The sequence below is a fragment of the Gavialis gangeticus genome, unplaced genomic scaffold, assembly GCF_001723915.1.
Source record: "Gavialis gangeticus isolate Ggan-Ray unplaced genomic scaffold, GavGan_comp1, whole genome shotgun sequence".
Lineage (NCBI taxonomy): Eukaryota > Metazoa > Chordata > Crocodylia > Gavialidae > Gavialis > Gavialis gangeticus.
The window spans coordinates 89,145,137-89,168,873 of NW_017729024.1; the positions used below are offsets into that span (position 1 = coordinate 89,145,137).

A 23,737-nucleotide genomic window follows, 5' to 3' on the forward strand; every position below is an offset into this window, starting at 1 on the left:
CCACCACCGCACTGCCGCTGCTGCACCCCGCACCACCTGCTTGCAAAGCTATGCAGCCGGCCATGGGAAGGCAGCATGAGGCACAGGGGCAGAGTTGTGATGGTGGCCACTGTGTGCAAACCACCCCCATCAGGCCAGGCAGCGTGTGTGTAGCCCACAGAGGGGCACTCCTGCCCTCATAACCTGGCCCTCCTCTTGGGAGTGGGCACAAGGGCACGCTCCCCCTCACTTTATGATCTGGTCCCCCAGCACCTTCCCTTCTCCCCACATACTTACCTGCTGGGGTGAATGTCAGTGTCTGTGCCTGTATGTGTGGAGCTGGGGGGCTGTTATGGGGGAGTGAGGGGCATCAGGAGACCTGAGGAGGCTGGGGTGGGTGGAGTGAGGGGCACCAGTAGTGCGGGGGTGGGGTGCTGTAGGGGACCTTTAATTTTAATTATGGTTTGGGGGTTTTTAAATCAGAGAATTCACTGTTTTTAATCATAGAAAACCAGGATCCCTGCTGATAACTGTGTTTATCGCCTCATCAGCAAAACAATAGCCTCTCTCCATTAGTTCAAACTCTTTATAAAGCTTACCAGCTGACCTGTTAATTAGCTCCAAAAAGCCCTAAGCAGCCACTTTTCTGTCTGCCTGTCCCAGTGAAATTGGAGACACGCACACACAGACACCTCTAAGCATTGCGGGGCTGGAGTCCGTGCTATGGGAGATGGGAGGGAGGAAGAGGGGAATCCCTGCTAGTCCAGCAAACAGCAAGAGGGAGGAGGGAAGGGCAGGGGGAAGCCAGGCAGACCCTGCTGTACTTGCAGTCTGTGCAGGAGCTGCAACCAGGGAGCAAAGGGGAGGGGCCAGCCCTGCTGTGAAGCAGAGAGCCCTGCCCAGCCCAGAGACCATACCGGGATGCTGGGGGAGTCTGGTTTATCTTAAACCACCAAGGGGTCTGGGATAGACATTGAATAAACCAGTTTGAGCCAAATCAGTTAAGTATGATACTACATTCAGCCAGGTTTATCTCAAACCGGTTTCAGCCATTTTCAAATTGATTTATGTGTACTAAACACCTGTTCTGTTACAGGTTTAAACCAATTTCTAATCACTTAAATCAGTGTATGTGTAATGGCTATCCCTAGCCCATGAGGTCATCTAATCCAGCCCCCTGATCATCCCTGAATAAAACATCCCAGCCAAGTGTCTATCTAACCTGCTCCTGAAACCATCCAAGGATGGAGATTCCACAATTTGGCATATTGTTACTATTAATTTTTATTTACATTAATGTTACTAGGAAGAGGACTGCCTCAGTAGAAAGGTACTACCCTGGAACCTGGGAAACCTAACTTTCATTCCCTGCCCTGCCACTTGAGCAAATCATTTAGTCTCCTCCTTTTGTGGAACCCATTGAGGAAGCATGCTTGTCACATGTTCCACCAGGTTGGTTATAACTTGCAAAACCTCTAGTACCATTGATATCAACATTACTTTGGTATAATGTGCAAAAATGAATAAACAAATTATGTTATCTCTTAAAGATCCTACCCAAGACTGAAAACCCACTGCACTGGGCTTGGTCTAAACAATAACATAATACAATCTTTTCCCATGGTAATTCTACCACACAGGTCTCATCAGACGCTTCTCATTAGTAGATCTCAAGGAGTTTTATGAAAAAAAAAGGTCGATGATATTTTACAATTAGGGAAACTGAGGGAAAGGAAGGTAAAGTCTGTTGCCCAAGGCCACCCAGTAGGTCAGCAGTAGAGCTGGAAACAGAACTCTAGTCAACAGGATCCCAGGTCACTAGATGCTGCCTCTGTTACCAGACATAAATAAAAATTGCACAATGTGCACAGGAAGCCTGCCATTTTCAAATACATCAACATTATTGCCTAAAGTATTTCATCATATTAAACTGACATATAAATATGGTAACGATTCTATGCAAGTATGAATACTTATATTCCAAGTACACAGGAACATCAGAAGGATGGAGAGGAGCTGGAAAAGGGGTATAACATTCTATCAAGCCACAGGTGTTATAATCTTATTTTGGTTCAGTTATACTGATTAAATTTCATCACTTCTAAACCAAATTTCTTCAAATATGTCAGTCTGCCATGAAAACATCAGTGGAGAATACCGAGCCCTGTTAAAGTTAGAGAAGGAACTGTCAGAACAACAATTATATCAGCTTCTAGTTAGATATTCATATATTCATGTCATGATCACCTGGAGACCAGCTGATTGACAGGCTGGCACCAGCTGAAGTGTCAGCCAATATTGAACCATCTCTTATTCCATTTTAAAGAGGGGAGAGTTTAGAAGATCTGCAGAAAGGAAAACTCTCTCATGATTTATTCAAAAAATACCTTTTCTTCTTTTGTTAACCTGTTTTGTCCTCATCTTTATCCCCCAAACAAATACATAAACATTAGATTCCTTCCTTTCCCTCAACGCTGAAAAAACATGGTTGACATTAATATATATTACTTTAATATGCATTTGCAGCAGCTTATGATGTCAGTAATGTGATGGTGTTACTTTATTACTGTGCACTGTGTAAAAGCCAGTGTTTCCCACTGCAGGTCAGGGCTACACAATTCCAATAGGTGAGTGCGTGGGCCAGAAACAGAAAAATCTTAACAGAAATAATCTTTCCACACCTCTGATACAAAGTAGCAGGGAACTGCTGGATTGTTTGCTATCTACCCAAGATGTGTCACACATAATAACTAGTAGTTTTACTCTGCTGGTATCAGACATACAATTTCTTTTAAATAACCATTACACCGTGAGAGAGAGAAATGGCAATTCCCCTCTCCCCTTCTCTCCTGTTTCCCATCCTCTTTGTTTTCTTTCCCCTTTTTACAGTCTCTTTCCCATTCCACAGTTAACACTTTCAGATTACCCTCCATTAAACACTTTCTTTATGATTCCTTTACTAATAGCTGTGTCCTTTCAGCCATTTATATGATTGTGTCTTTATGGCTTCAAAAGATGCAAAACCGATAAAGTGTCTTTTGGGAGCTTCTGTAGTCAAGGCAGAAGCTAAAGAAACCAAATAGATGAGTGGGCAGGCAGTCTCCAAATCCCTACTTCTTCTCTGTTGGTATTACTGCAGAAATGGGAGTCACAGTAGAAATACAGGTGCCTAAAAGTGTTAGGAAAATACAGAAGTTTGAAAGTCTAATATTAGAAACTGAAATAATTGAAGAAAGATATTTAGGATCACACCAACTTGATCCTAAATATGGTGAGGTGGGGTGGCGAGGCCCGCTGAGTATGATTGGGGGGGATTAACCCCCCACCTTGGCCTGCAGGGACCCCAGCCAAGGTGTCTCATGGGGGAAGGAGGAAGCAGCCCCTGCCAGACTTTTTTCCTGCTGCTCAACAGAACAAGGAGGGGTGTGTGGCCCGACCCTGGCCCATGCCTGAGACAGAGGGAAGGGGAAGGGGAAGGGGCTTTAAATCTCCTTGCCTGTATAGGACCACAGAAGAAGTCTGTTTGGCAGAGACGCAGCAGCCTCTGCCAGGCTTTTCCCCACTCCCTGCTCAAGTGGACGGGTTGTGGCATGGCCACTGGCCCCGGGCTGGCACACTGCAGCAGAGGGACAGGAGAGGGGTTTAAACTTGAGCAAGGAGCAGGGAAAAGCCCGGCAGGTGCTGCTGCGTCCCTGCCAGGCAGGCCCCAGTTAGAGTCCCGGGCAGGGGCTTAAAGCCCCCTCTTCCCCCTGCCTGGCTCCAGGGTCTGACCACCCCCTTCCTCTGCTCCAGTGACAAGTGTGGGGAAAGCATGGCAGACCCGACTGCAATCTGGAGCCAGGTTTCCCACCCTCTTCTCAGTCAGCCGGAACAATGATAGTGCTCCCTGGAGCAGACAGCCCTGCTCTCTGGAGCAGACAGCCCAGCCCACGGCTGCAGAGCATCCTAGGATGCTGGGGGACTGTGGTGGAGTTAACTTATCTGAGGAAGGGGGTCTGGGACAGAAGTTCCATAAACCGGTTTGACCTAAATCAGTCAATCTGGCACTACATTCAACCAGATTTAACTTAAACCAGTTCCAGCCATTTTGAAAGTGGTTTATGTGCACTGAACTTCTGTTCTGTTACAGGTTTAAACCAGTTTCTCATCACTTAAACTGGCTTACGTGTAACTTCTATCCCTAGTCCAATTGATCAGTAGATATAGGCAATGTAATTTTCATGAAGTGGTGGCAACCCTCAGTCCCAAATCATGCTGAGATTTCTTTTCTGTTTTGTATACCTCTTAATACAACTGCAAGTTCCCAGTGACTCTAGCATCAGTTCTTCATAGTTTAGACGCTCTTGTTTTTGTTCTGTTGAACAAAATGTCACCACACAACAACCCAAGCTTCAATGGTGCCATTCTGTAATTTAACAGTGCTAAGAATGGATCAGAGTCTGGCTCCACAACATTTTTTCTCTAAGTGCTTTATTATCCTGATGTAATTTCCCATTATCCTCTTGGTAACTAAAGGTGAAAAGTCTAAATCTTCAATTCAGTGCAAACTTCTTAAACTCTTGCCTGCTCAGCTGTCAAACATTATGATGTCAGGTATACCATATCAAGCAAACGTGGAATTGATCTGCAGGATCACCTCTTTAGACACAGTATCTCCTAGTTAGGTTCTCTCTCAGGGAACTAAAAATAATAATCTGGGACAAGTACAAGCCCTTTTTTCCAGCCAATAAAATTATATCTTTGTCTGGTTTCCTCCAGGAGTCACTATGGGCAATGTAGCACTTGATTTGGTCTCTATTTTTGGTATGTGACAAGCTCTAACAGCTTTCTCAAGGTCAATTTTCAATTCAGACCAGTATAACAACTCTGTGACCTTCTTTCAGGTTTTTCAATACCTAAATGACCCTTAATTATCTTTTTCAGTTTTTCTGTAACATCTTAGGAATCACCGTCCTGGGGCCTTTAAGCAAAATCCTATCTAAGGCTGAATCCCGCTTAAATTGAATATGCTGTCCTGGATGCTCTGTACTAAAAGACTTAATTACTTTCTGCACAATCTCATCCTTTGCAATGACTGTCACAATGACAGGGCATGGTTCATCTGATAACACAGCATTGTGCATTGCATTGTGTTATGCTTTTAAATAGACTGATAGATACATAACTTACCTCTAGACTTTACCCTACTGCACTTTTGTAAAATATTCTACTACAGCATGCATTTGCAGGCACCAAATCTCTCTAAAGGCTAGATGCAATCTGCAAGTCGTCATTGGTAACTGAAAAAATATTTTCTGTTTCTGGGAGGGGAAAAGAGCCATTGCCAATGGTGACTAACACTGGGTCACATAAATAAAGGCTAGGACTGCACCATTAGAGATTTTTGGGGCCGATACTGATAGCCAGTTTTTAAGGAGGCATATCGACCGATACCAATACGATTTCTGATACAGCTGCATGCAGCTGGTAAGTCTGTTATGGTGGAAGGGGAGAGGGGAAGGGGAGGGACAGATCAATGCCCCAGTCGGTGAGGGAGGGAGCGGGACTGGGGCAGGCAGTGCCCAACTGGGATGGGGCAGGGTGTGGGATGTAGCCACAGCTCATCCGGGGGGCACAGAAGGGGGAGATGGCTCCCATTGCTGCATGCACCATGGGAGGACACCAGGGGGTGGGGGGTATGTGTCCTGGATATGTGTGGGGCGTGGGTGAGGCAAGCTGCATCTGCAGGCTGGGGCTGACAGTGAAGCAGCCCTGGGCAGGTGGTGGCAGTTGCGCTGGGAGGGGCTATGGGGGAGGGCTGCAGCCATGCCAAAGATCACTGTAGCCACCCCATAGTCCCCCTCCCACCCTGCACAGATCCAAGGGCACACGCCCACTCCTGCCCTTCCAGATGAGCAGCGGAAGCAGCAGCAGGAGCCACTGGATAAGCGGACAAGCCACTGAATAGCTGTGCTCAGCAGCAAGAGCTGCCCGCCCCCTTCCCATTTCCCCCAGATGAGACGCGGCTCCATCCCGTGCCCCCTCTCCCCCCCACCCCAGCTGGGCAGCACCTACCCCAGCCCCACACCCTCCTCCCCATGGGGGCCTTGATCTGTCCCCCCTACGCCCCTTCCCTTCCACCACAACAGACTTACCATACAGCTCTCCATGCTGCCGACTGCGCTCCTCATGGCTACGCGCATGCACGAGCCATTTATCGGATAAACTATCAGCCACTTCAGGTTGATTTCCAATATAGACAATTTTCTTTATATTGGTGCCAATCCAATATCAGACTGATGTATCAGTGCACCTCTAATAAGGCATGAAATTTAGGCCCTATGGGCTAAAGCCAAAGCTACCTTCTCTATAGCTATAAAGAGACATTCATGTTGCAGAATCAGCTATGCTGGGACATCTCTCAGCACAGCTGATGCAACTGATTAGCAGAAACAGATATCACCAGGGACTGTTGTCCGGCATGGTTAGACCCTGCCACTCGTTGGGCTTCAGGGGCCCAGTTGTGCAAGACAACAGCCTTGGGGGCCTGGCCACAACCCAGAGGGGTTCCAGGGAACCTCACTGCATTCCCTGCTCTGCCCGTATGGACACATGCCCCACAAATTCCCTTGCAGAGAATCCTGAGGTGCATATTTCACACTGCAGAGCAAGGGAATCCCATGTGTTCCTCCTTCTGTGTTTGAAGGCATGCTCCCAGGAATTCCCTGTCAGTGAAACCCAGGGCACACATTTCATGCTACAGAGCAAAGGAACCCCACATGTGCTCAGCTTTGCACTTGCAGATGTGTGCTCCCTGAAGGGGAATTCCCAAGGTGCACATCTGCAACCACGGATCAGAGAATGCTTGGAGTTCCTGGGGTGCTCCTGGGTCAGGGCAGGCATCTGGGGCCATTATCCCACAGAATCAGGCCCCTGAAGCCCAGGGAGCACCTGCCCAGGATGGCTGGAGAGTATGGTCGGCCCCAGACTGCCAGTACTTTCACACCATGACCAATGAGAAGTTCACCAAGAAAAGGCAGCATAGACTATTACAAGTAATCATTGTGCCACCAATTTTGGAGTATTTGGGGTACAACAAGGGGCAGGAACGTGTTCACTTTAGTTTTGTGCTGTCATAACAATTTTTATGGCAGCACAAGGACAATATCTGTTTGTAGCCTACATAAACAAGCTGGCATTCAGTTTGTTAGTGCCCATGACACACAATCCATTGGCCTCCACTTTTCACCACACTGCTATAAAAACTGTGCCAATACTCTCCTAAGCAACCTGTTTTGTGCTTATTGTTAGAACACCTCAAGTCTGGGGCTTCTTAAGATTTGCATTTAAGACTCTATGAAAGTCTATGAAATTTCACATCTATGAGAAATCGCTGCACAGCAGCATAGTCATCTTCCCGGTTCAGGCACCTAGATTATGCACCAATGTCCCTAAATAATTCACCATTCTAAAGAATCTTTCTGTACCTCCCTTGTTGAGAGGAGGAAAGAGAGGGGAAGCAGGGCTCTTCATGCTGGTTTCAACTTAATACTGGCTTAAAACTTGTTAATACTTTTCCTGGGATTACTATTTCTTTACACAAATTTACTTTTTATTTGTGTTTTGCGGGGGGTTATTTGGAGGGACTAGGGGTGTGAAGATGAAGGGGAGGGAGAGGACAAGATTGCTTCAGTTACTCTTTAGGCCATAGCTCTGGTTCTTTTCTAAACCACTCAACACCTCTGGTTGCACTCTTTGACTGTTTGTCTACAGGTCAAAAATGTCATCCGTGTATAGTGTGTGACCATGAAAAAAAAAGTTTTATTCTTTATTTGGGTGCCAAACACATCCCAAATATCAGTCCAAGGATATAGTGGCCCCTCACAGGGTATGCCAGGTATCTACAAACATGTGCTGCTCTAGGGCATCTGCCAGAACCATGCTGACACAACAAACAGATAAAGATCTGCCATCAGGCATCTCTTTAAAATTTATCCCCTTGTACATAATGGGAAAAATTATCTTTTCATGCAATTATTTCTTTTGGATACATTTAGAAGTGAAAGGTTCTATCATTTTTCTTCTACATGATCTTTGTGTTCATGCAGATAGTTCTACTTGCTTTATGATTCCCAGAGCAATGAGCCTATCCAGCACCCTTTCTAGCCTCCACCTTAGGATAAGGGAGAACTTTTTGAAGGCAAGATCTGTGAGCCCTTTCAACATCTTGTACTCTGCTGAGAGCTTCCCACCTTGGAAAGGGAAGCTCTCCAAACTGTTCCTCAGTTGTTTCAGGCTGCTCATCCTCCATGGAACGCACTCCCTGATTAGACCAAGAACCTGACGTATCTTTAACCCAACCACACACCTCCCTCTTCCCCCCACCCCGCTGCTATTACAAATAATACCTTTTCCAAAGTATTTACACATACGTTTAGTCCCATACTTCCTCAGGTGAGTACAGCTCACCTTTGAAAACCCTGAATTTTATGCCTCGCCTTCCACCTGTGGCTTTTCTACAGTGCATATATCATTGTTTCTAGCACCACATTGACTTGTGACCCACCATGCAACATAACCTGAATATATCTTCCATTTGCCTTGAGGCTGATATCGATTAATCTGCCCCAACATCATCCTTTGTTCCTATGAAGATTTTCTCTGAGCAAACAGTGGTGTTTTCTGCTGTGCAGGGTGTGCACACAGCTGATAATTACAAACAATTGCAAAGGTATATAATCCATTGCAGATCTTGCAGTTTTCCAAACGTCAGGTGTTGTCTTAGCTCCTGCTGCTTTCTCAAGGCTTTGCTTTCTCAAATAACTTTTCTTGTAGTATTATGGATTCTCTGTAATATACACAGTGCCAGAACACTCTCCATCATCTCCAAGTTTCAGTCTGGAATAGGCAGCTTCCTTTACTTGGCAAATTCTAATTGCCTTACCAAGGGTTGATTTGGGGCCTGCCAGAAGTCTCTCTCTGGGGGTATGCCTACACAGCACAATATCCACATTTTCTCTCAGCAGAGTTAATTAGCCCAGCCACAGCACAGTGTAAATGTACCTGTACTTCTTCCAGAACCCAAGCTAGCTCATTCAGAGCTAACTCACGTATCTCTACGTGGCTTGGCACTGTGCCATGCAGACATAAACCAAATGCTCTGCCCCAGGTCTTAGCCACAATCTAGTGTCTTATTAAGAATTCAGTTAGCCTGCCAAAATTGCAGAATTGTAAACAATCAAGAGTAAAGAGCCAAATTCTTCTATATTTTCACCTTTTTGTACTTTATTGAAAAGTCTCTCTCCTAGGTTCCTTTTTGCAGGGAGTACAGTACTTACATTTCTGTAATACAGTTTCATAGTTGGCCTCTTCTTCCTGAGATAGCCAAAACTATTAAAAATATGAAAGTGATTCAGAACCAGCTACTATCAGAAAAGTGTAGATGTGCACTGATATATCGGCTGCAAATCGGATCAGCACTGCAAAAAGGAAAATTAATACTATCAACTATTGGCTTTTTTTGCCCAATGTAGCCAATCATGTCACCGATAAATATAATATGCCTTCTGGTGGGGGTCCCTGGACACCGCATGCATGTGCACAGCCAGACAGCATGGACAGCAGAACTCTGCAAGTGAGTCTGTGGAGGGGAAAGAGTGTGGAGGAGGGAAGGGACGTGGGGTGGGGGCAGATTAAGGTCCCCACTGTGAGGGAGGGAGTGGAGCAGGAGCAGGGGCAGAGGCAGGCACTGCCCAGCCAGGGCAGTAAATCAGACCCCAGGGAAAGGAGCAGGACAGAGTGGCTCGTCCAGGAGGTGCCGAGGGTAGGGAGGGAGGACAGCTCCCCACCACTGAATGCACCCCTGGGGGAGGTGTGGAGGAACATGTGCCCTCCTCCCCATCGATTTGCACACAGGACAGAGGTGAACTGCCCACTGTGGGTTCAGGGCCAGGGGCAGCACCAGCCTCTTCCTGGTGGGAAGGCTGGGCTGGGGCTGGGCTTGGAGTGGGTGGGAGGGGGGTGGGCTCAGTTGCACTGGGCAGGTAGGTGGCAGGGGTGCTGTGGGGGAGCCAAGTCAAATTTTGGGGTGGCTATAGCTGCCCCTAAACCTCTAGTCACCCCTGCTTGGGGCACTCTGCTCTGCTGCACAGAAGAGTGCCCTAAGCAGGGGCAGCACAAGGAGGGTGTTTGGGGGGGGAGGCTACAGCCACCCCAAAATTTGCCTTAACTCACCTATAGCCACCCCTCCAAGCACCGCCACCCACCCTGCTCCTGCCCACTCTGAGCCCAGCTCTGGCATAGCCCTCCCACCAGGAAGAGGCTGTCACCACTCCTGGCCCACAGACAGCAGTGGGCAGCCCACTTCCGCCCTGTGCACAAATCCAAGGGCCACATGCCCTCCCATGCTTCCCCCAGGGGTGGGCACAGCAGTGGGGAGCTGCCCCCACTCCCAATCCCCTGGATGAGCCACCCGCAGCTCTGTCCTGCTCCCTGCCCCAGCCCCAGGGTCCCATTCACCACCATGGCTGGACAGCACCTGCCCCACTCCCTCCCTCACTGTGGGGGCCTCAACTGCACCCCCACACATTTTCCCTCCCCCATGTCCCTTCCCCTCCACAGACTTACCTGCAGGGCACTGCTCTCCATGCTGCCCTGCTGTATTTCTGTAAATTGGCTATTGCAGGGGTTTTCAACCTTTGTTAATAAGTGTACCTGGCAGCCGGCCTGGGGGGGCTGGGGGGCTAGGGGATGGCATACGGCTGGATGTGGAGCAGCGGCAGCATGGGGCAGTGGGTGGCGGTAGTGGCTGCTGTGTGCGAGCTTCCCCTCACCACATCCGGCCAGCCAGGCAGCACCTCTGCTGCCTGTAGAGGGGCGCCACTGCCCGGCCCTGCTCTTGGGAGGGAGCAGGGTGGTGGGTGGCGACACTTCATCCCTGCCCGCCCATGCATACCCACTAGGGCCTTCCCAAGAGCCCCCAGGGGTATGCATACCCCCAGTTGACAACCCCTGGGCTACTGCATCATTATCAGTTGATATGGCTGCTTAATAATCGGTTATCGGTATCATTCTCTGCTAGCACCACAGCTTGCAAATATAGAGCAAAGCACTGTCTAAACCTCCTCCAGGTGTTCTCTACATTTCTTTTAACTACTCTATTCTTCCACACACAGCATTTCACTTTACTCCTGGAGTTGCATGTTGTTCAGAACTTGTACTGAGACAAGATGACTGTCAGAGGTCTTCACTCAGCATCTCAGTTCTAACTGCTTAATATGGGCACCTATACACATGCTCCAAAGTGTTCCGATTAGAATGAGTCAGAGCAGACTTGACTAATCAATTAGAGCACCCCCACTACCATTTTAAAATGTGGAACACTGAATACATGAGACGCTGCAGGCTTTTGAAGCAGAGTGGCTCCTGAAACGTCCTGCACTCAACCCCGGAAGGCATGTAAAAATGCCCCAGGCAACCAGTTCCAAATGGCTCGTGTCAGAGTCTTGAGATCATTTCCCACAGGTGGAAGTGGTTGTGATAATCAGCCTGCCAGCTGTCTAGACTTCAGGCTCCTATGCAGTCACTAATCTTGCTTCATTGCATTCTCTTTCCAGGACTCAGGAGCAAAAAAATGATCCTCGCTTCATTTAGTCAAAAAATGAAACTAATTTTTGTGAAAATTTGAAAGCATCTGAAATTGACCCATTTTTCATTTTTATAAAGCATTTTTCCATGTTCATATTTTCCTAGAAACATCAAAACCTTAATAAGAGCACAGAGAATATATCAGACTGCATCCTGCTACAGCAAGTGAATTTGTACTGGAGCTCCTTTTTCCTTGATTTCTCCCTTTCCCCAACTGTATCACGCTTTTTTCTCTTTCCTTCCCCTTCTTTTATTGGTAACAGATAGCTCTATGACTGCGCCTGATCTACTGAAACCTCAGAGTGGACTTAGAGGAATATCATCAAAAGCTGAGAGCAGATCTTGGACCAGATAGAGAGGATAATCTAACTGAATCAATCCAAACTTTCAATATGTTTTGCTACATGGCCAGCACTGGCAATCCTTTTCACTGAATCAGTAGACCCATACTTAATTTCTACATAGCTACTAAGTGTATAGTTCCAAGTCTGGCCTCTAACTACTACATTGTCCAGTTAAACCTTGTGAAACAGCTTCTTCTCATTTGCTGCACAACCCACAGGACATAAAGCAATTCTTTCAACCAAGTGATGATCTCTTAAGCTTTCATTTAATTCAATGGGGGCCAATCTTGTGGCAGGTATGCCTACCTCACCTTACCCTGGGCTCCCTGCCCAATCTGTTGTATGCCACACAAAGAAGCTGCCTGGACCACTAGTGTCACATCTGTCACAAGTTGGCAACCTCTGATTTAAATAATAATTCAATCTGTATCCTCTTAAATTTGCAAAGATATTTGTCTGAATGCAAAAAATGAAGCCTTGTTTTATTCAGTCTACAGAGAGACCAAAGTAATACCGCAGTCATGGATGCAAACTGCCTCCATATAGTTCTATAACAATGGGGCTGCCACAAATTAAACCCTGTGGCCTCCCTGAGTGCCACTCCAATCCCCTTTCCCTACCCAACTGTTGCTCTGCTTTCTGCTTCCTGCCCTGTGCTCCCTGCCTAATCTGATCCTCTTCCTTCTACTTCCTGCCCTATTCATTGCGGTGTTCCCATATTCCATTTGTGGCAAGTGTGTCATGGGTTGGCCACCTCTGTCCTATAAGATCATAACTACGAAATCTAATGATAGTATAATTAATCAAAAACCATTCTTGACTCTCTGCAAATATTTTTAGAAATGTTACATGCCAGTATAAAAATATTAAAAATTAAGAATGGAATAAAGATATTTGGTTACAAATATAACAAAAGTAGAAGGTGATCATGTGCCTTTGTCTTTAGTTTCTAAACCAGTAGTATAACTGAGGTGGGGAGGGCAGGGGGATGCAGCCCTGGGCACTACCTTTGGGAGTTACTACGGGGTGCAAAAATAGCTGTCATTGCCAGCAGCCAGCACTGCTTGGTGCAGAACCACTGTCCAGGATGCAGCCTTTGAGATCAGAGGTTCTAGCTGTAACTATGAGTATCTTCTGATTTCAGATTTCTCAATAAGTGCTCATGAAACATATTTCAGCTACCCATATGCTAAATAAATCCAAACACACTTTAACATTAATTGATGAAAAGCTTTGAAAAGGGGACAAATATATTAACAAACCCACCTGACCCCAAAAGAAGAGATGGTAAAGCTTCATCCAGATTTGATGGACTAGAACATGGATGCTCAACCTTCGGCCTGTGAGACAAATGCAGCCCATGAAGCCAATACATTTAACTCACGGGGCTCCCCACAGGTTGGGAAATTTGGCAGTGGGGGAGCGGTGGCCATTAATACAGCCACTTCACCACCCACCAAAATTCCCAAGCCCCAAACCCCACACGCCCAGTTAGAGCCAGGTCCTGATCCCTTCCCCCTGGAAGGCTGGGCCACACATCCCTTTCTCCAGAGGGCTCGGTTGGGGCCAGCCACAAGCCCTTTTCCTCCACAAGACTGGACTGGAGCTGGGCGATGCCTCCTTTTTCCCCACAGGGATGGACTGGGGCCAGACCATACCCCTTTTCCCTCCCACAGAACCGAGCTATTCCCCCTTCTCTCCCTGGTGGGCCCAGGTAAAGCCCCATTCCCCCCTTGAGGGGCCAGGCTGCCCCTCAGCCCCACTACACATGGTCAGATGGCTGGACACGGACCATCTAGCCCAAGGTTGAACCAGGCACTGCCCATCCAGCCTGCTGAGGAAAAAGGCTGAACATCACTGGACTACAGCAGTGGTGCTTAACTTTTTGGCTGCACAAGGCAGAGGAGTGGCATGGACTCCATCTGTGGGTCCACCAGGCCCCAGGCCTGGCACCACCCCCTCCCTGCCCCATGGTCCAGGACTGGGCCCTGGAGCCCAGCACTGCTCTTTTCCTGCCCCACGCACTAGGATTGCGCCCCAGGGGCCTAGCACCACAGCCGCCTACCCCACATAAACCAGGATTGTGCCCTGGGGTGGCTGGCACTGCATTCTCGTGCCCCCTGTGCACTGGAGGCACATCCCCAACTCTACCACCTCCCAGGCCCCCACCCCAAAATTGGGCCTTGGGGCCCAGCATCACCCCTGCCCAGCCCAAGTGCTGGGATTGGGGACCAGATCCAGCACATGTGACCCAGAGCTCCCCAATGGGCCGGAGATTTGACAGCAGGGGAGTGGTGCCACTGCTCTCCCACAGCCATATTTCCAAACCTATGGGGAGCCCCATGGGCCAGATGGCACAATGCTGCGAGCTGGATCTGGTCCATTGGTTGGAAGTTGAGCACCCTTGGACTAGAATATTTCAGAATATGTTGCCCAAAATAAATTTACTGAATGTCTGCTGCTTGTTAGTGTGCCTGACAAGATACAGAGACCTAATGTTAGAATCATAGAAAGTTAGGGTTGGAAGGGACCTCAGGAGGTCATCTAGTCCAACCGCCTGCTCAAAGCAGGACCATCACCAACTAGATCATCCCAGCCAAAGCTTTGTCTAGCTGGGTTTTGAAACCCTCCAAGGATGGAGCTTCTACCACCTCTCTGAGTAACCTGTTCCAGTGTTTTACTACCCCCCTAGTGAGGAAATTCTTCCTAATATCCAACCTAAACTTCCCTAGGTGCAACTTGATAACAGGATAATCACTGAAGTTAAACACATGCATAAGTAGATGCAAAATTTGGGCCAAAGACAGTTAGCTCTTTGGGACATAAACAGTCTTTATTTATTCTAATTTTTGAACATGAAATAGAAGTGTATTTTTGTTCCGGACACAGCTATGTGGAAAAAAGAGAAGGCTCAGGTCATATATCATCAGTATGATTGTCAAATGAATTCAAATTCCAGCATCCTTATTAGAAGGAGCAGTGAGAGTAAGGCAGAAAGAAGCTAGGTTAAATTTCACACTTCAGCTCGAGCTCGCAAAGTTGTCCATTATGAAAATTATCTTTAAAAAAACAGAATATATTTAATATTTAATTTTCATAAACATTAAGTATTAAATACTGGGAATATATTTTAATACTCCTAATTAATCAAAATGTTTGAATAGTTGCCTAACTTGAAGATTTTAAATAGTTTTACTGACTTCCATGATGCTACTCCCATGGTCAAAGTTAAGAAAACATGCTTAACCATCTTCTTGAATCAAGAAAATAGTCATTTTTCCTAGTCTTCAAGTGATATCCTGTTCTACATATCCTTTCCATAAGGATATTGATACAAACCCAACACTTGTTTTAGACAAGCTTTTGTAAGGCCTGATATTAATGGAAATATTTTCATTCATGTTCTCTAGTAATATTTTGAATGAAAATATACTTTTGCTTAGGTTTCAATGTTATCCAACATGGATAATATTTACTACCCAAACACTGTAACCCAAATATTGCAATATCATGTATAACTGGAAAGTTAAACTTTAAAAAATAAGGAAGAATCAATCAGCTTTTTCATTGTCCCAGATGAGTACCATGCACAAACATCAGTAAAATATATGAAAACACTGTTCCATTTTAATATTTATGTAATGATGGGTAAAACTGGTGAGTATTTTTAACTGTAATATTCCATCTAACATTGTCTCTGAAAATCTAATTTTTGGAAGAAAGCAAAAAGGAATGGTTTCATTTCTCTTTTTTGCCCCATAATTTATTGATTTTGTAGAAAGGATCCCAAACACCTGTTATTAACTTATCAGTCTAATGCCTCATGACTGGACACAAGCTCTTACTGTGATCATTAATACATTTTTCTAGTATCCAAAGGTCACACAGGGAATCACTGGAATTCCATGTGTTCTGCCCTATGCTGGAAAAAGGAATGTGCTCTACACGCCCATATTAATTTCCTTAAAACTATTTCCAAATATCTCCACTCATACAAATGCAGCCGACAAATCCTTGTCTAGCACAAGTGGTGTTTAAAACAAATAAAATAAACGCCTTATATAATACTTGCTGGACTCTCCGCATTCACAATACTATACAAACAAGCTAGGGGAAGCTACATGTAAAATCAATATGTTTGTTTCTTGTTATTCATTCGAGTAACTTTCTTCAGAATTAAAATTCTAGATTATAAACTCCTTGGGGGAAAATTTAATATTGGGTCACTGTAAAACACCATGCACATATCAAATACATAAATAAAAATATGTGCTAATATATAAATAAAATAAAATAAAATAAAATGACTTCACTCACATATTAGCAATATACTTTATTTCTAGAAATAAAGGAAAAAAGAAAAATAAATGATAGTATGCTGTGCATGGGGCAGAGAGGGGTTAATTCCATTCTTTGCAGTATTATCTTCTATTAGATCTCCTATCACAAAATTTGAAATAAAGGATTTTAATAACTGTGATTCACAAATGACTTATTCTGATGACAGGAAGTAATTCCTGGAATACTTTCATAAAAAGCCATGCACTAGACAGAAAAATAAAGTGGCTGAGACTAGCTGTACCATCAGACTTTCTAATGCAAACATTAGCCTTTCTAATACAAACATCATTGTCTTTTCTCTTCCACATGAAAGCCTACACACTTCTGCGCGACTCCCATGAGCTGCCTCTAATATAAGCAGCAAAAACAAGAGCACGATCCTTTGGAATGAAAAAAGGGAAAAAAATTCAATTCAAGGGGACTTAGTGATTCAGTCTATAAAAATTCCCTTGATACTCAATATATTAACTGGATAAACCCACACAAACACAGGTCCCAGGATAGCTGATTTTGAGGAAGTTGTAGCTTCAAGGCTAAAGTGAAAAATAGGAAGACACTGATAAACCAGTGTGACTGTGGGGAAGTCGGGCTCTTTATGCTTCATTCAACATAATGGCAAACAAGGCAGGACTTCACTGGAAAAAAGAGAAACCATACCAGTGATATCTCCAGATAAAGACAGAAAATGTCTATTGATTTGTAATCATCACGAGCCTAGCCATTCTCTCATTAAAGACAGTTTCAAGGTTCAATACTAAAATGATCTAAATGTCCTTTATGCAATTGCAGGGCACGAAGCAGCTCTCAAGTTGCACACGTGTGATTAAGATAAGACACTCCAAGTCTCTTTTAGGGGAGGGGTTGCAAGTGTTTATTGAACCTGATTCCTTCCCACACTCAAACTTGATGCCACAGCAAATTTGTTGCGGCTTCTCAGCCATCTCAGTCAAAGAACCCCAGATCAAAATGCAAGGATGCTAGTCTGAGAGACGAAGACACTTCAGGGAAGGGGTCTTGTACCTTTAAGTGTTCTGTACAACACCATGCACCTTTACAAAAGCTATCTATATGATAACCACGTTTCTCACAAACTAAGTTGACAATTTAGTTGTGGTCAATGTATTTTGCATGATGTACAAAGGGAATTTGAGAAGTTGCTTAAGCAGGAAAAGATTCTTACTGTGATTCAATACAGTATTTTTTAGGGAAGAAAAGACTAGTTTGTGATCACTTCTCTGTCGAGTATTATGCATACCAATGTTTATGTTGTGTGATCTGTTCCTTGTGCCAGAAAAAGGAAAAAGAATGTAGAATGCTTAAAAGTGAAAGTAGTCTATCATGTACACATCCTCTTCTCTAGACTGCACCTCCTCACTCCCCTCAGGTCCCTCAATTTATACTCAATATGCAGCATGATCATTTACTCACAGCCCTGAATAAGCAGACCGAACAAACAAACACACACAGGGTTGCATCTGAATGGGGTTCACCTGCTTTTCTTCAGCCTGGCAAAATTCAAAGTAAGGATGAAAAGAAAACAGTGGAAAAAGCACATTCATCTGCTTCACATGGTTGTTCATCCTTGAATGCATCACTTTAAATTCTCCTCCCCTGTGCACAAAACTGCCATGTGTTTAGCTGTACATCCCTGCCACTCTGGTCTGTGGTCCACGTAACTGATCTTCCCTCTGGCTTTGTTTTGTAACAGATCCTTATTGCACGAGGAAAGTCTCTTGGTATCTGAATCCCTGCCTTCCTTATCTCCAAGCTCCAAGTGCTAGTGGTAAACAGAAGCTCTCCACAACCAGGCGCCTGGCTGCAGCAAGTGTAATAGTAGAGCTGTTCCTCCCACCGATCCGCAGGTAAAGTCACAAGTTCATGTACAATCTGATTCCTGAGATTTCCCAGCTCTTCTGAACCCTCAGTTAGCTTGGCAGACCTTGTAAATTTTTCAATACCTGGCACAGCAGCAACATCCACCTCCTCGACCTTTAATACAGATAAATCACAGCAGTCCAGTACCAGCAGAAAATCCTCACTCCCATGATTCTCTATGTCACAGCACTTCTTTGAACTAGAAATCCCAGAAGCCTGTGCCCTGTTGCTATGGTTACCATTTTTATCAGAAGTATCTTTTTCACCTTTACCACAGACAGCAAAATCATTATATCCAGTTTTAGATGAGCAGGCACTTGCATTTGTCACAGGAATGTGGCAGAGTTCAAATGCCCGAATTTTGAAGGTTTCATCTGACTGTGGATGGCAGGCTCCTTCCACACTACTGCCTACTTTCCTGCAACTGCTTCCAGTCTCAAAGAAGAGAACTATACTGCCTTCAATAACTTGGCTTTTAAAATCCACATCCAGGTCCAATATGTAATGCTTCATCAGCATGTGGCTAGTGTTGGCCATTAGGGGCAAATCATCCTTACTAGGGTCTAGCTGTGTCTCCATGTTCCAGTTGGCTAGGCAACAGCGTTACCACTTCTTAATCACTTCTTATACAACATGCTTCCAGTAGCAGCCAGGGTTTTCAGCCTCCCAGTGCTATAATCGTTGATTAATATAAGTTAGTATAAGGAACTGCTGTTTCACCACTTCTCTTACTCTGTAGAGAGGAAAGCAGAGAACATTTTAATCAAGTGCAATGGTTGTATTACAAAGTTATCTACCTTCCTCTGCTAGTAAAAATTCAAAACCTGAATTCCTATGCTGTGACACTGAGCCTGTTACCCAAGAAAGGACTTCAGGCTTCGATAGCTAGAGTAGCAAGCAGACTAATTTATCAGACAATTACAGAATATGTCAGAAAGAACCAGTTTCTAAAAATAATAATGTTTACCAACACAGAAGGATATAAGCTTCAATATAGCTAATGACAGCCCTCTTTTCGCTCCAACACTCTTGGAAAGAAAAATTGCTATGCAAGACCAAACTTACTTTATTACCACATATCTTGTTTTTAAAAATGCTAAATGTATTGTTTCTAATTCCTTGCCTGAAATGAAGGTGATTTTTTTTCTACTGTGATTCTAAGTAACAAGTGTGAATGAAAGCTAAATGGTCTCATATGTTTTATACTTTGAGAGTAATAATTTAATACATACAATGCAACTCCAGGGATTAATGTACTTTTCACATTATGACTGCTCTCATATCAGCACTTCTAGTAAATTACAAGAAAATGAGCCAATTTACTAGAAGTGCATTCTAAGTATTCCTTTGAGATTGCTCATGGAGATTTTTCAAATTTATACTTAAATACTCAAGGTATATCATTACATCTTAATAGCTAGAAACCCATTAACATTCTGGATAATAGCCTTCTTATGGCAAACAAAAGATCTTTTCACTGGAAAGGAAAATATGCAAATACCTATAAAAAGGAGAAAAATTAAAATGCATCAACATCTGTCACAACAAAAGGCAGAAGTTCTTCATACAACTTTTGAACTATTGTGGATTTTTTGTTGCACTATAGTGATCAAGCTAACATAAAATTGTACAAAATAGTTTAGCTCACTGATGCTTTCTTTGCTGAACCAAAATATTTTCTAGCATATATTATATTCTATTTCTATCCATGTACTGAGTATGTATCAAGAAACCTCTGGACAAGAAAATTAAAAAAACCTTTCAACTCAAGCTTTTACTGTTCCATCTCTAGGGGAGACTATTGAATAATATAACCTCTAAATGTGTGTGTGTATCATTCTTTACCTTTCTAAATGTGTTCGTTGTTAGTTTTGGTTTCTTTTGAAACTAGCTCATTTAAATCTCTATTATTCAAGAGTTTAAAAAACAAATTAAGGCATACTACACCATATTCTGGAGACCAGAAATAGAAATTCTAGAAACTAGAAATTCTAGAAACCCACCATTAGGGCATCTAAGTCATGTTCCGTTAGGTCAGGAACACTGTAAAACAAGTATCTAAGCTCCTTTCAAAAAAGTCTACAGTGGCCAGGCATTCTTGAGGTATTGTTTCACATCCAGAAAGACCACACTGACCAAGATCACCTGAGAGATTTGCGCATTGGTCTCCCATGCAGAAGTCAGCCTCCTCCATAGCTGCTTGTTTCTTTTGAGAGCCTGTGGAACCTCTATTTAGTCCTTTTCCCATGGACATGGAGCTCAACTATCCTTCACAGCCTCAGGGAGACTGCCCAGAATAAAAGTAGTACAGCTTGAGGCTCTATTATCTTTTCTACGACTTTCCACCTCATAGGAATATCCCCCAAAAGGAGGATTTCTCAGTCCTGATTGCGCATCTCTACTGAGCCACTAGGATGCAGGTGGCAGCAAAACCAGGCTGACCACAAGAGGCCTTTACCAGTGGAAATTCCTAGTACGTACAGAATAATTTAGAAGATACCTTTGTTGAGGTTTTCCCTGCTAGTTTCTTCCTGATGGTATTTCCATCTGAGAGAAGTTTCCCCTGTTTAATTCTTTTACTATTAATTATAACCTTTTGTGCCACTCTTGATGCTTACATACTATAACCTTTGCTGGCGTTTTTGATGCTTACATGCTATGAATATTTACAGACAGTTATTGTGCTCCCCTGCCTTCTTAATTATCACTTAGCCAAGCTTTCTGAACACAATCAGCTCTTCTGGAATTGAATCCTTCAGCCGGATGCATTAATACAGACTCCTAAACTAATGCAGTGTCCCAGTGAAATCAATACCTTTGCACAAGTGTAGGAATTTGCCCTAGCAGATCCAGATGCAGACCTAGCTCTCTCAATTGTGGGTCTGACTTCACCATTTCCCTCCCCCAGTCGCCCTACTCTTCTCTATTCGTTTATCTTATATGGCCCCTATTACTGAAGCAGAAAGGGCCTCTGTACTCGGAAAAAACAGATGGAATAGGAATATTTGGTGAGCATTAGTAACAAAAACCACATCAAGATTCAGAAAACTGAACACGAACAGAAGAGCCGTGTCTTCTATTCATCCATCAAATAATGACCCTACTCTCTACCATGCTTTGTGTTGAGTCCCAACTGAAAATATAAGCAGGAGAGCCAAAAGTTCTAAATACTACAATGTGTGCTCAGATATTGATTTTGCAGTTAACTTCATTTTCAGTCATGAATGTTATCTGGATTGTGGTCCTAACTACCATAACTTTCTGTCTGCCTTCAACAAATATCCTAAGTTTGGGGAGGCAGTGTTAGACAAGACAGCGTTTGGATCTCCTGATGAAAACCATTATATCAAAAGTAGGAATTGTCATTATCTCTTTGCCTCAACTTTCCATACAAAACATAAATAAGTATTATTATCTGTACCTCACAAGGATTTTTGTACACTACAACCTATACTAAATTCTCAGCTACTTTCGTGAGGCATACCATGGACTATCCTATAATATCCTAAATGGAAGTTTTGTGCACATAGAACAAAATGTAATGTTTAGAAGATGGATTAATGTATTCATAATTAGGAAAATGTGATTAAAAGGTGACAAAGAATATTGTATGACTTCGAGTCCTGAATATGCTCTTACACTGAATTTTAATACCATTCCTCTGGTAAGACTGTGTAAACAAGATAGATGTATTTATGTTTAACTTTTTTCTATATATATACTTTACGTGCTCCTCCCTCATCACATGCACTCTTATTATCTCACCACCTTCCAAAATTAAAAATTTGCACATTAAAATCTCAGTCACTCTCTTTTCTGCCCAGCCAGAAAGGAATGGATTTAGTTTATTTTGTGTTTATGGGCTTCAGGCTTGGGTCTTCCTTTTTTTTTTTTTGGTTTGTCTTATTTTTTTAAACAGGGTCTTACTGTAGGAAGACTGTCCAAAGCCATGGGTTTGGGGTGTTTTTATGAAAATGCTGAGATTTTACAGCCATCCTAATATTTTCAGTGGCAATCCCAACTATATGGGCCCACCATCAAGAAAGCTCTGTCCTCTGTTCAAAAGTTGGTCTCAAGACTGACACTTCCACTGCTGCAGTGGAACGTGGATGCCATTTGAATCCTAGAAAACAATACAATCCACTTACCAACCTGAGACAATCTGCTGCAAGACTCTAATGAGCAAAAACAAAAAATTAAATTTGGCTCCAGTACTCAGCAGGGAAATAATGAGACAGCAGAACTTAGATTTTTAAAGTTTCAGGGTTCAGAGATTTACAGTGATCAACCTGGAGGTCATAAATGCATGAAACAGGCTATAGACTCAACTCTGAGAGGTGGTGGTATACGGCATTTTTTCATGGAATCCATTCCAGAAGCAATGAGGAATCCAAGCGAGCATAACCAATTTGACAATTTACTGACAATTTGAGGGCAAAAAGTTCCATGTCAAAGCAGCAGCAAACAGCTGAAATTGCTTTCCTCCTCTCACCAGCACCACCCTCAGTGATTCAGAGCTTCAGTTGTTTATATCCGCCATACCATTCAGTAAAGAAGAGCTTATGCCACTTGGATTTGATATGAAAGTGATGTGGGTCTGTGCAGCTGGTATTTTTCCATCCAGAAAAATGTCCCATAGTATTACAAAAGCTTCCTGTATTACAAAAGCATTGAACAAGTTGGGGAGGGATGAACCACAGCATGTGTTCAACCACTGAATGGGTTCCAGAGATAACTGTTCTGGAGCAGAGAAAAAGGCCTCCAACATAACGCTAACTGAAATTTGAGACATGTTGTGCTAGCCCCTAATCCAGAAGCACAAAACCTACATTAGCAAATGAAGAGCGTATTTGTCTATCCATGTTGCCTCCCCTAAAGCAGCTCTATACTGCTTTAGGTTTGGGAGCTAGTAAAGACAGAGCTAAGAAAGGACCGCAGTTCAATGGCAATGACAGTATTTATCTTACATATCTTTGTCTGCCCATGCCCCCTGAAAGGGCTCCCAGGTATTAAAATACCCTAGAGGAGTTTGAAACAAAAACATTAGCATGTTTCTCGGTTAACTTACTTAGAAAGGAAAGGTCAGATAAGAATAGTAGTTGGAGATACTGCTGCAACAAGCAAGCAATTATTTCTTAGTGCATAGTGCCTGCACTACAGAGTAGTCTTGGAGTAGCTTTTACTCTTTACATATAAAGTGTTGAGGACCTGAGGTCCAAGTAGCTTCGGATACCTTTTCATGGGATGAATCAGTCACAGACAAAAGCTTTTTTTCCTCTATAGTACTTCTATAATTTTTGAAAATTGAAATGCAAAGAAGAAACGTGTTTATGTTTACATCCATTGTGTTTATGTTTACATCCATCGCCTGTAGGCAAGCTGTTAGGAAGGCCAAGGCGGACATAGAGCTCGGATTAGCGTCCAAGATTAAGGATAACAAAAAGTCCTTTTTCAAATACATTGGGAGGATGAAGAAGGCACCGGGTAATGTGGGACCCCTGCAGGATACACTGGGCAATCTGGTGGTTGCGTCAGAGGAGAAAGCGGACCTCTTTAACCAATTCTTCACCTCC

General features: G+C 43.9%; 1 protein-coding gene across 3 annotated transcripts in view; it reads right to left on the reverse strand.

Annotated features, from left to right (window-relative positions):
- The window catches only part of CUNH9orf3 (chromosome unknown C9orf3 homolog), a 402,054-nt gene that overhangs the window by 343,755 nt on the left and 34,562 nt on the right, over window positions 1–23,737 (reverse strand). For all 3 annotated transcript variants that reach the window (XM_019517353.1, XM_019517354.1, XM_019517355.1), the window contains exon 2: window positions 17,938–18,897. In XM_019517353.1, coding sequence (XP_019372898.1) covers window positions 17,938–18,743 — 806 coding nt within the window. In that variant the 5' untranslated portion in view covers window positions 18,744–18,897. The remainder of the gene's footprint in view (window positions 1–17,937; window positions 18,898–23,737) is intronic.